This window comes from Schistocerca piceifrons, chromosome X (genome assembly GCF_021461385.2).
Source record: "Schistocerca piceifrons isolate TAMUIC-IGC-003096 chromosome X, iqSchPice1.1, whole genome shotgun sequence".
In the NCBI taxonomy this organism is placed as follows: Eukaryota; Metazoa; Arthropoda; class Insecta; order Orthoptera; family Acrididae; genus Schistocerca; species Schistocerca piceifrons.
The window spans coordinates 350,347,465-350,363,973 of NC_060149.1; the positions used below are offsets into that span (position 1 = coordinate 350,347,465).

At 37.5% G+C, this 16,509-nt stretch overlaps 1 protein-coding gene across 1 annotated transcript in view; it reads right to left on the reverse strand.

The window, feature by feature from the left end:
• LOC124722880 (vacuolar protein sorting-associated protein 13A-like) overlaps window positions 1-16,509 on the reverse strand; it is a 752,258-nt gene that overhangs the window by 325,643 nt on the left and 410,106 nt on the right. Inside the window, exons 32-33 of the mRNA XM_047248017.1 lie at window positions 10,773-10,908; window positions 2,859-3,044 (exon numbers count right to left, since the gene is read on the reverse strand). Coding sequence (XP_047103973.1) covers window positions 2,859-3,044; window positions 10,773-10,908 — 322 coding nt within the window. The remainder of the gene's footprint in view (window positions 1-2,858; window positions 3,045-10,772; window positions 10,909-16,509) is intronic.

Below are 16,509 nucleotides of genomic sequence, written 5' to 3' on the forward strand. Positions count from 1 at the left end.
GGAATTTGCAGCCTACATGGTCACAGAACCATCTGAGCCTCTGATTCAGACCCTCCACTCAGCTCTGTAGCAAAGGTCCACAATCAGTCCTGTAGACTATGTTGCAAATGGTGAGCTCTGCTTTCATCTTGCAAGGAGACTGGCAGCCTTCACCACTTCTGTTAGTCGCTCAAAGCCAGAGAGAATCTCTCCCGGTCCAAAGCGACACACATCATTGGTACCGACATGAGCCACCACCTGCAGTTGGCTGCACCCTGCGCTCTTCTTGGCATCGGGAAGGACTGTTTCCATGTCTGGAATGACTCCACCTGGTATGAACACAGAGTACACATTGTCTTTCTTGCCCTACTTGGCAGCCATGTCCCTAAGGGGCCCCATCATGCACCTAACATTGGAGCTCTCAGCTACTAATAATTCCACTCTCTGTGGTTGCCTGGACCTTGCAGGCTGAGAGGTTTGCTCTGAAACAGGGCAAGTGACTGCATCTGGCTGAGCGACAGTGCCAGCCACAGACAGCACCCTGTCTGTCAGACTAACTGGCAAGGCCTTACATGCGGCCACCTGGGAAGTCTTTTGCTGCCTGCCACTCACCAAGGTGACCTGACCTCCCACTCAGCTATGGGTGAGTGGTCAACTTTAGTATGAGCAGTAACTAGGCTGGTCACCAGTGCAGGCCGATCGGAGGATTCAGACGTGCTGGACATCTGTTGGATCCGCACGGCCAGCCCACAACAGTGATGCCCATCCGCTGCAGCTTCAAGCAGTGTAGCGAAACCCATCACAGTTTAGAGCTGAGAGCAAAGTGTCACCAACTCAGCTTGCATCCGCACACAGCCATCACAGGCCCTATCCATACTAAAGACCATGGAAAACTAGACTACACAGACAAACAAGGACAACTGACACACACTACGGAACTCTACAATAGAGACAAGAGGGAAACACAAGAACTGTGTTTAATAAATCAGATTAACACAAAGAGATTCAAAAACTGAACTACCAAAGCACACAGGTAAGACTAAATAATTCACTGATTAGTAACTTGTATCTGTCACAAAAACTGTTTACCTGCTGACACAAATGAAAATGCGGGAACTGTGTCTAATAATATTAAATTAACATGCATAAATTCATGAAAGTACACTTGCAAAGCACACAGATGAAACTATACAATTTGCTCCTCGTTTGGAACTTATAAAATCTCACAAAACTGGTTACTTCCCTGTGGCTGCTTGTGTCTCAGCTGACTGTTGCTGACTGACTAGTGGACTACGTCCAACAAGTGGTCACTAGCTTTCAAAACAAACAAACAACTATTGAAACACACCACAGAACTCTAATGTAGGCACGAAGGAAAATACAAGAACTGTGTCTAATAAATTAGATTAAGACGTAGAGATTCATAAACTGGACTACCAAAGCACACTGTTTAGGAACTTGAATATGTCACAGAATCAGTGGACTTTCTGATGCTAATGAAAACATGAGAGCTGTGTCTGCTAGATAATAAATTAACATGCAGAAACTCAATAAAATAAACTATCAAAGTGCACAAATAAAACTATACAATTCACTCCCGGTTAGAAACTCATCAAATGTCACAAAACTGGTTACTTCCCCATGGCTGCTTGTGTCTCAGATGGCTGCTGCTGACTGACTAGCTCACTTCCGGAAGTGACAGTTCATTTTGGACTTAGTTCTCACCTGGACAGATTCATAGGTGTTCTTTCTGAACTGGATGTATATTTGTGTAATTGTTGCAATAAACAAATGTTTATGTGTTTAATTATTTTTGGGTAGTTGTGTTACCTTCCTTCCAGGAATACTAGTTCTGCAAGTTTTGCAAGAGAGCTTCTGTGAAGTTTGGAAGGTAGGAGATGAGGTACTGGCAGAAATAATGCTGTGGGAACAGGTCATAAGTTCTGCATGGTTATCTCAGTTGCTAGAGCAAAAGACAAAGGTCCCAAGTTTGAACCTCAGTCTGGCACACAGTTTTAATGTGCCAGGTAGTTTCATATCAGCATGCAGTCCGCCACAGAGTGAAAATTTAGTTCTGAAGTCATCTTGTTTTTATGCAGATTTTAGCTCAAAGGCAATCAAAAACCAATTTCATTTTCCTTTTTATATGGTTTTTGGCCTGAGAGATGGGCTTACCTAACTAACAGTGCCATGATAGTTGACTGCTAAATGTGTGCAGTCATGCATATTAAACAGTATGGATGCTATAATGTGCAACTCAAAATGTAGCAGACATATTGCAACTCATCTGACATTTATAGGTGGCCCCATTTATGTTAAGAGGCTTGTAGTACTATCTACTGGTAAAAGTTTTGTTAGATTTTGTTTTGTTCTGTGATGTTTCCCCTGCATCAATAAAATGCTGTTCAAATTTGATGTCATCCTGAGCAGTGATTCTCTTTCTACATCATTTTGAAACTGGAACTTTAATTATGGACATCCTGTACCTTAGGCACTATTGGTATGTGAATCCTGTCTGAGCATTTAGGTTACCTAGTACATCTTGTATGACTATTCGCACTTGCTGTGTGCATGATTGGTAGACCTCATTGTTGGAAATGTGAATGGTCATTGTGAAGGATGCTATCTGCCTCTGAATGCCTCCATGCCAGTATAGTTGTCAAACAGTAGTATACAGTCCCTATATCATTCTCATTGATTCTATTACTGTTGAATGCAAAGAACTTTTATGCATTTTGGCAAGTAGGTCAAGTCTGCAATTTCCGCCCAATCAACAGCCAAAGTATTTAGAGAAAGAATTTCAATAACATGGAACTACACTGTACCAACAACTCACTCAGTACCTTTTTAGTTCCAATAATACAGATGAATGCACTTACCTTTCAAATATAACTGTTTTGTCCAGTCACGAGCATCAGCGTCAACAGCAGTCCTAAAGAGCAAAATGGGAATTCTTTTGGCCGCTTCTTCCATTTCAAAAACTACAAGTATCTTTGGAACTGATAAAGAGAACTTTTCATTTAGCTTAATAGGTGTGAATGAGGACTGTGAGTAGTTCATGTTTTCTGAAAAAGAGTGAGACAGCTTTATATAAATGAAATAATGTAAGACATGTTGATCAGATACAACACTGATAATTGTAATTGAAATATTATTGTCATTATTTAAACATTTCAGATTAACATATAATCTAATACTAGTGTTGAGAATGTGTTATTTCTGGTGGAAAGACCACCCCTATCCCCCTAAAAATATTCCACAACACACAATTTCTACATTCGATATTTATATTTCCTTCTGAAACTGTACACTACAGCCAGTTTCTCCAAATTTTCTTCACTTAGGCTCATGTGTTTATCAGACAGATCATTTTTGTGCATAGGAAATGCCCTTTCTACATCACAAGATGTCTCAGGTGTGTACTTACATGAAGAAATTTTGGATAAATTCAGATGAAATTGGAAGTCTCTTTATGTTTTCACCATAAAATATTTTTTGTCAACTTCATGAACTCAAAATCAGGATTTCACCTGACAACTTTGTTTATTTTGTATTTTGCTGCAACACTTGCTTCTCCAAAGAGAGACTGCAAAGATTTTTCCTCATTTTCAAAGATTCCACGAGTTACCTGTGACTTCCAACTTCATTACTGCTGCAGACAAATGCACAAAACTTGATTTAATGTAAGGCAGGTCTTGCTTATAATCTGTTTTCTTAAATACCACTTTGATGTCTTTCATACAAGTTCTATTAGTGGCTTATAAAGTGACTATGGCCCAAACTATAAAAACAGAAAAAAACCATTACGGGACAGTAACTTATAGCGTTTCAATAGCATGAAGCAGACAGAAGCTAACTTCAACAAGTTTGTGGTAATTTATGGATTCTGACCAGCTTCATCAAAATTATCACAGTAAAAGATTGCAGCATATTCTCCGGGAACACCATCTGGTTAAAATAGATTGTGGTGGTAAATGTAAATCTGGCGGTATAACTATCTCTAATTATAGCAAAAGGGAGCTTTGATAGAGTAATACTGTCAGAATTATTATCAGAACTTTGTACTTTGTACATCTGTTTGCCTTATTTGTGGAGGATATCAGCATTTTCAGATTGCCATATTTTAGACATACTGCTTCAGCTATATATGTAGTACATGGGCCAAATATGTAACATACTTTAGGTTAGGATAAACTATTTTCTTTTCTTTTCTTGATCTTCATGATATATGGGGCAGCACTGCTTAACAACAATAGGACCATTTTTTATTTATATTTTTTGGTACAAAACTTCTACCAACACCAACTGATCTGAAATAGCGCACGAGCTCACAATGGAGTTTACAAATTTCGCAAAATTACCCATGTTCTGCATTCTGGCATAGTTAGTATGAAAAAAATATCAATAAAAGGTGCTATCTTGTAAGGTATTGAAACATATCCACTAAGGCCAGAAAATCTTCAAAATATACATTTACTCTCCAAATGATCAAAATATGCAAACATGCATGCAATGTGCGTTTGCATGGAAATTTAGACTTTAGTTATCAGTAAAACAAAAGAGGTTCAGATATATTCCATTAAGAGGTATTCATTCTTCATTTTATATTTTAATTATCAGAAAATTTTCTCTAAGAATGACTCATTTTTAAATTGCAAATTTGTCCATACCCTGATGAAGTCTAATCATACCTTTATTATTGGTTGGTTGGTTGTTTCAGGGAAGGAGACCAGACAGTGAGGTCATTGGTCTCATCGGATTAGGGAAGGACGGGGAAGGAGGAAGGAAGTCGGCCGTGCCCTTTGAAAGGAAGCATCCCGGCATTTGCCTGGAGCGATTTAGGGAAATCACAGAAAACTTAAATCAGGATGGCCGGACGTGGTATTGAACCATCGTCCTCCCGAATACGAGTCCAGTGCTAACCACTGCGCCACCTCGATCGGTTTTATTATTGGCATATGTATATTCTTCAGTATACTTTCATATATCTAAAAACACAGATGATGTGACTTACTGAACGAAAGTGCTGGCAGGTTGATAGACACACAAACAAACACAAACATACACATGAAATTCAAGCTTTCGCAACAAACTGTTGCCTCATCAGGAAAGAGGGAAGGAGAGGGAAAGACGAAAGGATGTGGGTTTTAAGGGAGAGGGTAAGGAGTCATTCCAATCCTGGGAGCGGAAAGACTTACCTTAGGGGGAAAAAAGGACAGGTATACACTCGCACACACATACATATCCATCCGCACATACACAGACACAATGTCTGCCAGCACTTTCGTTTGGTAAGTCACATCATCTGTGTTTTTAGATATATTTTTCCCACGTGGAATGTTTCCCTCTATTATATTCACTTCAGTATACTTTATCTGACTGACTCTATGCCTTGTTTATCCATTGCTGCTAGTGCTGACTTTGTTGGAACCTATCAAAAGATTTATCAAAATCTATGAATTCTGGAAAAACTGGTAAGTTGTACCCATTAACCCACTCCAACATTTTCTTCACAGCTTCCAAATGGTTTCGTTGGACTGTATCCACTCAGAAAACGAGTTTCTTTATTTTCCTGATTATAATTCGGTGTTTTTTTCATGTAGTTGTCAATTTTGTAATGATTATCTTGCACATTATGGAGAGGAGGATAATTGTTTTCCCTATTTCATTTGTGAAAAAATAAAGTAATTATAACTTTTTTTCAATTTTGAGGATTTATCTTTCCCTGTAGATATTCTGTAAACAATTTTGCAAGATCCTTTTGTTGCCCTTCTCTATGCTTAGCCTGCACCTCCAGAGGGCTAGGAAGCAAAGGTGGGTGGTGCTAATTAGTGAGAGTATACGGGGTGGGCCATACGTGGTCAAAACACTGTTGTCACTGGTAGGTGGACAAGGCCTATTATTATAAATCATGACAACAGGTTTTCTTGCCTTAAAAGTATCTCACCCAGTTTAGAGATTTCTAGAACAGGTACACAGCAAATACCACACTGGAATGGCAGTCATCAGTAATGAGAAAGAAAAACAATTCATAAGGACAAACACTACAAAATTTTACACAGAATTATCTAACCTTCATCAAACTGTGTTGTTTACGAACAAAAAAAAGTACAGTAACTTGAAGCTGAATTGCAGCATATAAATAGCAATGTGATATGCATTAGAAAACACTGAAATACAGCAGGTAGTGGTATTAGCATATGAAACTGCAAGATGGTAATGTCAAACTTCCGTAAAGGGTGTGGAACTGTGCAGCAATATCGGAAATAGGGCACAGTTTGAAGCCGGACAAAACCTTATCACAGTATTGTAGATATACATTTAACTATCACCCTTTCAAATACCAAAACATTAAAGTCCAAAAAAAATTTAACAATTTTGTGTGTGTAGTGCTCACTTAATGGTAATGTGGACATCCTTTAACCTACGTCTTGGACAGAGTCTCAGCTTCCGAAACTAACATAATCTCATGTGGAAATATGAATATAAACTCAAATGTGAAGGATGAAATTAGCCACACTTCTTAAATATTTTGAATACTTTTAATATGACAGAATTGTTAGGCAGTGCTACAAGGGTGGAAAAAAAATCAGCTTTAGTCTTACACCATGTATGATAATGATACAGAAAAGTGGTATACTTGTGGTACATATGTGTAAAAGATCTTGACCTCTCAGATCATTACAGGCAGATAACACACTAAAGAGAGGTTTAAAAAAAACTGTAGGCCTCCGAAAGACTCTTCTGTAAACTCAAATAACACATTCTTTCATGGGCATTGAAAAATAATGTAGACAGAAAATACTATTGTCAAAAACTCTGTGGATTTTACAGATTGCTGGACTAACTTTTGGGGAGAAATTTCCAAACGTGGCCACTTGAACAGCAGCTAAGAAAAATAAATGGGTAGGTGTAAGTACTAAAAAGTCATCCAAGGCATTTAAATGTCTCAGTTACTTTTAAAATAAATAAATAATAATAATAATAAACACTGTGGTAATCCATAGTTCCTAAATTATTATCATAGATATGAAACGTTCAACATGAGGATACTTGTTGCTGTAAGACACACACATGCACATGAACACAAAATAATATGTAACACAGAAAATAAAAGTAAAACAACATGTGATGTCATAAAACCAAAAACCAGAAAACGCAGATACACATGTAACAAGCAAACCAGGAAGTTGATTAATAGAACATACATTAGATCGACCAAAATTTTGTAAATTATTACTATTCTGGTAGTGCACAGAAGTTGTAAAAAATGTCCATAAAACAGATTTAGACACCAGCACAATAATGATGTTTCCCGTAGCAGAGCATGAAGTCAAGAAGGCAATATAAAAATTAAAAGGTAAGAAATTTTCAGGCATAAATTAGGCAGAAATATCTGCACTTAATGAAGGCATACACAGCACACAAACTTCATTGTGCTACTAAAGGATGGTAGTGTGGAAAGTTTTGAAAACTATAAGCAAGTTTCTCTATTAGCAAACCAAGTAAGAGTTCCATTTCAAAAAGAAAAAATCACTTAAGGAAAGTGCAAAATCATAAAGCAGAATGGATGGCGTGTATCTACCTTCAGGCATTAAACTATTAATACTGCTGAAGCATCCATACAAACATACAAGAAACTATCCTAATTTTTGCAGTGATTAGTTCCTTCATCACAGAGAAAAGAGAGATAGGTTGGTGAAGGTTACAAAGCAAGGACAAGTAACTAAGAGTACTGGACAAGAGTGACCTATGAGTTTATGTCAGTGTAAGATGGAACAGGATCAAAGTCATAATATGTAGTGATGATTATACACTTCTAAACAGCAAAATCTGAATACTCATAACCCATAAATAGAATAGTTTCAATTATGGTACTCAAATGAATGAGTGGAGGAATTTACAGTACAAAAACACTTGAATTTGTCTCCATAATCCATCATTGAAGATCTCAAATCACTTAGTATTTAGTTCAAACATAAAATGTAAAAATGGAAATAAAAAATTTCATTGTACAAAATACTGTCTTAGAAATGAAAATGGTTGATAACTAAATTCCAAGGGGAAATTGGGAAGGATCAGATTTTAAGAAAAGTTCACTTGGAATGAAAGATAAGATGGCTAAAATAAAGGATATTAACTGAAGACTCAAGTTTTTGATATTTTATAGCCATGAAGATCATCAGAAATAGGGCATGCTCTTTGATAACAAACGCTGAATGATACTACACTGGTCTCCAGAATTAAAGCAACAAATGGAAATTTTGCAAAGTTGCCTTTAGTTTGCCACAAATTAGCATACACAGTATATCAAAGTAGAAACAATATAAAGAATACAGAATGTAGACAACTGCAACATGCATAACAGTAGACAAAAATGTTCTTCATTTTTTCCAACTTGACAGATTGTACACACATTCTGACAACTAGTTAATGTGGTCAGTATGGTGTGTGACCACCTCTGCCACAAATACAGGCATATCAATGATGGAGCATGCTGTGAATGATGTCATCAATCTCATGCTGAGGCAATAATGCCTGCTCCTCCTGCAGAGCTGCTCACAAGTCTCAAAGAATGGTTGGTGGAAGCTGACGTGATGCATCACATCTCCCTGTGAATCCAAGACACATTCTATGGGATTCGAATTAGGAGAGTGAGCAGGCCATGCCATGTGTGCAATATCTTCCGTTTCCAAGAAAATATCAACCACCCATACTCTATGAGGTCGAACATTATCATACATCACTATAAATCCTGGGCCCACAGCACCTCACAAGAAAGGCACATGAGGTCCCATGATCTTGTCAGATCCCATGATAACTGACAGCAGTTAAACCTTACCAGTTAACCTGTATAATTTTGTGAAGAGGTGTTCATGTGGTTAATATAATCCCTGACCATACCAATAGGGATCCTCCTTGATATCAGTCTCTTCCCACAGTGATGAGGTCTGGAAATCGAGTTCCATGTTCACTCCAGATGTCAATCCATCAAGAATCATTCTCCATACCAAATTGGGACTCATCTGTGAAAACAACATTGACCCACTGTTTGACTGTCCAAGTGGATGTTGATGACTCCACTCCAGATGTTCCCTTTTGTGAAGACGCATCAGAGGTATACATAGAGCAAGTCTCCGACAATAAAGGCCACTCTCCCAAAACCTTCTGTACACTGTTTTCCTCAATATGACATGTCCAGTGGATACTGCTGGGTCAGATGCCAGATGCCACGCAGTACTTAGGTGGAACCATTGTGCCCTTACAGCCAAGCAATAGTTATCTCTTTCTAATGTCACAAATGGTTGGCCCTGCTCTGGTCTTTGGGGTACAAAATGTCTCCATATCTGAGAAACAAACGAACGATTCATATTAAGCCACTGGGCCACATCAGCTTGCAACTGTCCTGCGTCCATTCTTCCTATGGCCCTCCACTGCAGAGAGTCTGGTAAGTTTCTTCTCTGTGCCATACTGCATCAATTGTTGCTGTGTACACAGCAGTTGTGGATGAGGGACTACCCGGCAAACACTAACCTATTTGTTAAGTGCCTTGATGTCATTGTTGGCACGGGTATCTGTTGAGAGGAATGCCACCATCGTTGCAGAACCCTATTGTATGGATATCTGTTGACAGTCTGTATGATTATATCATGAATTAGATACAGAATGGGGAAACAACAGTTTGTTGCTTTAATTTTGGACACCAGCATGTTAATTGCATTCAAGGAACTATAAAGTATTGAGTTTAATCACTGCATCAAATTGCATTCTATTAGTAGATAAAACAGATGTGAGGTATCAGACAGGTAGAAAATGGTGGGAAACGAGGTAGCAGCTAAAAAGCTATATCTGTACAATATCATTAAATCAAAATACTGTACAAAACTTTTGACTGTAGTACTAAATCATGCAAGATCAGAATCAATAGCTTATCAGTTTTTACTATACTTTCTCTAAGTTTTCATTCTAATGTATTTATCATATTTTTAGTAACACTGATCTCTGTATGCTCTCATTCATTTGTTTTACACCTTACTCCTTATATTACCTCATCCCACTGTTTCTCTATGAAAGCCATTTCTGATACCTTGAAGCTGCTTATTATTTCTGACGCTGTTACAAAACAGAATATCATCAGTTATATCGACAATGCAACCACCACTGTTATTAAATGTGTACAGTTTCAGAACAGACATTATCTTAGACTTCTATCTAATTAGGCACTTAATATTTCCTACAACCACATTTGGTTTTACTGCTAAATGACCCCATTTTTAATTAACTGCTTTTTACTTACTTCAGTTTATAAAGTGATTATTCTTTACTGTGTCCTTGTAAGTGAGTAGATGTTTCAGGGGGAGTAAATGAGAAACAACTAGAACCTCTTGTATTGTGTGAAACTGCATATTATCTTTCCAGTTGCTCATTTGATGCCATTAGTTAGCCACAGAAAATAACAGTTTACAATCAGACATCACATAAGCATATCAAAGACTGGCATGAATAAGACTGGGAAATGACATTCTGTATGATCATGCAAACAGATGCACCACAACTACATCCATGTGTACCTAAAATATGTTATCAAGTTGATAACAACACCAAACTGCTTTCAATTTTTTATTCTTTTATGCTTTTTCTGTGCCATGTGCCATGCTGTCTGAGAGTTGGCAGTAATTGTAACTTTCCAATAAAAAAATATAATATTCAGCTATTAGATAACTGAGTGCAAAATTCTGACGACTATTTATACTCTGACTTGTTGGTTGTAACTCATAAGGTTCAAGATTTACCATTTGTGTCAGGAAGTAAGAAAGGTTGAATCTTTTTTGGTGACCATAAGTCTTCAGGATCCGAATTCCCATTTATCAGTCGTACATTGCTATCTGATTCTTCTAGTTGCATAGATGTGGATATATCATCTATCATCTGAAAAAGGAAAGATTCTATTTATAGGCTGCAAACAAAGGTGCCAAACAGTATATAAATGTATTCTCCATTTAAAGAACATGATCAACCAACCATTTATTAGCAGCTCTAACAATTGTAATTTTGTTATGTATATCAGAAACTACTATGTGCTGATTTCAGAAAAAAAATTTGAAAGTGACTATTATGATCATTAAGTGGATGCTCAAAATATGGTAATTTGTGTTAGTAAAAAACATCCATAAAGACATGATATTTTTGTTCCTTTGATGCAGTACATCTTATACTGAAATTCAGTCAATTTCATATAAGTAGTCAATACACACACACACATACACAAAACAACAACAACAACAATAGCAATTCTAATACCAGATAAATTAACTTATACCACTGCATGTCAACATGTGGCCCACACCTTTCAACATTGTACTGAAACAAGGTAAGGAATCAATGACTAGAATCTGCTAGTCCTTTCATAATTTAAAATGCATCATGCAAGTGAAAGTATATCACGCGCGCGCGCGTGTGTGTGTGTGTGTGTGTGTGTGTGTGTGTGTGTGTGTGTGTGTCAAATTAGTGAGTACGTGCACACATTTAAATGTGTATTGGTCTCAGCCCTTTTTGTTGAGGACAAGCGAATGGGCTAAATTCATATGTAGCTTCATATCCAAAAATGATGAGAAACTGATTATTCACTTTGATGGGCCACTGTAAATGTGGTTGGTTTTACGAGTTTGTCTGGATTTCATCTATGGGGTGTCAACTCACATTTGTTGCAATGCAGCCAATGGCCTGCAAAAGTATTTAATATAAATGCAGGCAGGATTTGCTACACAAAAGTCACGTACGTCCTCACATATTTTTTAATGTTTCACAAATTTGAGTTTATATCCAACAAGAACATAAAATCGAAAGTCACAGTTCACAATAAATCAATTTCAGAGCCTAACCAAGTTTCTTCAGATATTGGAGGCAGTTGAATAAACCACAATTAATTGCGTGAGTTATCTTTAGAAAACTGTTAAAGTTCCAGAGTACCTCAAACTATAAATTCCACAATGGCTAAACACTGAAACCTCCTAAGTGTGGCTTGTATCACACACAAGATGAATTATAACAAGTCCATCAGATGCCAAAAAATTTCTGTGACTAAAAGTAGAAACTCTGAATAATTCACAGAAATGAACTAGAGACTATTTCCCAAAACACAGACTAACACAACCTGACCACCTCCAGTGGGGTCCAAACATAGACTGCTACCAAAATGCTGCTATTAACCCAGGAAACCTCGGTCAAGCACCACAGAAGTCAGTTAAAATATTGAACATGAAAATTGCTGAAATTCTTAATTTTAACCTTTTATACACATGTGATACAACAAATCACATGGAAATTTTCTGAGAAATGTTATGCTCTTATCTGTTTCCTATTATCTGCCACAGTTTATTTATCAACAATAATTTCTATGGTTTTGAATTTATAAGTGTAGGTTAGAAAATTTAAAGAGGGAAATGGATAGGTTAAAGTTAGATATAGTGGGAATTAGTGATGTTCAGTGGCAGGAGGAACAAGACTTTTGGTCAGGTGAATACAGGGTTATAAATACAAAATCAAATAGGGGTAATGCAGGAGTAAGTTTAATAATGAATAAAAAAATAGGAGTGCGGGTAAGCTACTACAAACAGCACAGTGAACACATTATTGTGGCCAAGATAAACACGAAGTCCATGCCTACTACAGCAGTACAAGGTTATATGCCAACTAGCTCTGCAGATGATGAAGAAATTGATGAAATGTATGATGAGATGAAAGAAATTATTCAGAGAGTGAAGGGAGCCAAAAATTTAATAGTCATGGGTGACTGGAATTCGGTAGTAGGAAAAGGAACAGAAGGAAACATAATAGGTGAATATGGAATGGGGGTAAGGAATGAAAGAGAAATCTGCCTGGTAGAATTTTGCACTGAGCATAACTTAATCATAGCTAACACTTGGTTAAAGAATTATGAAAGAAGGTTGTATATATGGAAGAAGCCTGGAGATACTAGAAGGTATCAGATAGATTATATAATGGTAAGACAGAGATTTAGGAACCAGGTTTTAAATTGTAAGACATTTCCAGGGGCCGATGTGAACTCTGACCACAATCTCTTGGTTATGAACTGTAGATTAAAACTGAAGAAACTGCAAAAAGGTTGGAATGTAAGGAGATGGGACCTGGATAAACTGACTAAACCAGAGATTGTACAGAGTTTCAGGGAGAGCATAAGGGAACAATTGACTGGAATGGGGGAAAGAAATACAGTAGAAGAAGAATGGGTAGCTCTGAGGGACGAAGTAGTGAAGGCAGCAGAGGATCAAGTAGTTAAAAGGCCGAGGGCTAGTAGAAATCCTTGGGTAACAGAAGACATATTGTATTTAATTGATGAAAGGAGAAAATATAAAAATGCAGTAAATGAAACAGGCAAAAAGGAATACAAACGTCTCAAAAATGAGATCGACAGGAAGTGCAAAATGGCTAAGCAGGGATGGCTAGAGGACATATGTAAGGATGTAGAGGCTTATCTCACTAGGGGTAAGATAGATACTGCCTACAGAAAATTAAAGAGACCTTCAGAGAAAAGAGAACCACTTGTATGAATATGAAGAGCTCAGATGGAAACCCAGTTCTAAACAAAGAAAGGAAAGTAGAAAGGTGGAAGGAGTATATAGAGGGTCTATACAAGGGCGATGTACTTGAGGACAATATTATGGAAATGGAAGAGGATGTAGATGAAGATGAAATGGGAGATACGATACTGCATGAAGAGTTTGACAGAGCACTGAAAGACCTGAGTTGACACAAGGCCCCGGGGGTAGACAACATTCCATTAGAACTACTGACAGCCTTGGGAGAGCCAGTCCTGACAAAACCCTACCATCTGGTGAGCAAGATGTACGAGACAGGCGAAATACCCTCAGACTTCAAGAAGAATATAATAATTCCAATCCCAATGAAAGCAGGTGTTGACAGATGTGAAAATTACTGAACTATCAGTTTAATAAGTCATGGCTGCAAAATAATAACACGAATTCTTTACAGACAAATGGAAAAACTGGTAGAAGCCAACCTCAGGGAAGATCAGTTTGGATTCTGTAGAAGTAGTGGAACACGTGAGGCAATACTGACCCTACAACTTATCTTAGAAGATAGATTAAGGAAAGGCAAACCTATGTTTCTAGCATTTGTAGACTTAGAGAAAGTTTTTGACAATGTTGACTGGAATACTCTCTTTCAAATCCTGGAGGTGGCAGGGGTAAAATACAGGGAGCGAAAGGCTATTTACAATTTGTACAGAAACCAGATGGCAGTTATAAGAGTTGAGGGACATGAAAGGGAAGCAGTGGTTGGGAAGGGAGTGAGACAGGGTTGTAACCTCTCCCTGATGTTATTGAATCTGTATATTGAGCAAGCAGTAAAGGAAACAAAAGAAAACTTCAGAGTAGGTATTAAAATCCGTGGAGGAGAAATAAAAACTTTGAGGTTCACGGATGACATTGTAATTATGTCAGAGACAACAAAGGACTTGGAAGAGCAGTTGAATAGAAGGACAGTGTCTTGAAAGGAGGATATAAAATGAATATCAACAAAACAAAAACTAGGATAATGGAATGTAGTTGAATTAAGTCGGCTGGTGCTGAGGGAATTAGATGATGAAATGAGACACTTAAAGTAGTAAAGGAGTTTTGCTATTTGAGGAGCAAAATAACTGATGATGGTCGAAGTAGAGACGATATAAAATGTAGACTGGCAATGGCAAGGAAAGCATTTCTGAAGAAGAGAAATTTGTTAACATTGAGTATAGATTTAAGCATCAGGAAGTCGTTTCTGAAAGTATTTGTATGGAGTGTAGCCATGTATGGAAGTGAAACATGGATGATAAATAGTTTGGACAAGAAGAGAATAGAAGCTTTTGAAATGTGGTGCTACAGAAGAATGCTGAAGATTAGATGTGTAGATCACATAACTAATGAGGAGGTACTGAATAGAATTGGGGAGAAGATGAGTTTGTGGCACAACTTGACTAGAAGAAGGGATCAGTTGGTAGGACATGTTCTGAGGCATCAAGGACCACCAATTTAGTATTGGAGGGCACCGTGGAGGGTAAAAATCATAGAGGGAGACCAAGAGACAAATACACTAAGCAGATTTAGAAGGATCTAGGTTGCAGTAGGTACTGGGAGATGAAGGGGCTTGCACAGGATAGAGGAGCATTGAGAGTTGCATAAAACCAGTCTCAGGAATGAAGACCACAACAACAACAACAACAACAAGTGTAAATATTACAAAAAATTAAATTATACATTAAATACTTTTCTATATATATAAAGTTTACACAACTGCCACAACTTTCAATGTTTCTCTGTTTATTTAGTAAGGAAAGCTGTTTTTAATTGCATGAAATCCTCTTTTCAGTTTCTCATAATTTCAGTAAGTCTATTACAGTCCAATACAGATGTATGAAATATATCTGAAGACACCTCATTTATGCAATCGCATAATGCGTTGTCATCATATTCACTTTTACAGTTCAGGAATTATTTAGAACACTTAACTTACAAACACTTATAAACTCAAGGGGATATGGAAGGCACATCTTATCGTGGGTGAACATCTATTTTCTCTGCTTCAAATGAGCTCTTCATGACATACACAGTTTAGTATTTATTCATTTTGGGATGAGCTTTTGCACTGGATACAAAAAGCAGGCATGAGAAACCAGCAGCCATTGTGCTGCTCAACAGACAGGTTTTCCCAGTCACGCAGTCACCATAGCAGCCAGTGGAAGTCCATATACAACCCCATCTATGCATCATAGTGTGAAACTGGCCCTCCATCCACTCCTGTCAAACTGATTTCAGTTGTCAACACGAATATGATGGGATCTTATCCGCCGCCTGTGTTCCTGTGGTTCTGTGCTTGTGACTGAATAAATTGTCTCTTCCCTTTAAAATAGGCTGTTGTGTTACAACTGTTTACAATAAGCGTCTTCCTTTTCAACAACAAGCCACTACAAGTGTCAGTTGCTATGGGTATCAATGTGACATCAAGTTCCAAGAGTCATCTCTGACTTCTTACAGTGGCAGAATGATATAACAAACCACTCACAAATTCAGTGCTGATTAATAGTACTATGTGAGTAGCCACACAACCTAAAACCTTCCTTCTATGCCAAGTACAAAAATTATCAACCCACACACATACATATGGTTGCCATCCATCAAGGCAATACACTAATATCTGTGAATGCAGTACACCACACCATTTCTCATGAACCATTTCAGAGTAATTAATTTTCCTCATCTGATTCAGCAGTTTTCAAATACTTGATTCGGCAGTCTTCAAATACTATCTGAATGACAACAGTGTTTTACCACAACTATGGATAAAGGTGTATGTTTATATTATAGCAATTGCCTATTTTGACTATGGAGCCATGTTTAAGTGTTCTTGCATATGAATTACCAAATATGAACTTCATATGATATCCAAAAGTAGGACAATTATGATCACAAGAAAGTCATGTGTCATGGGTCATTCACAGTACATGTTTTCACA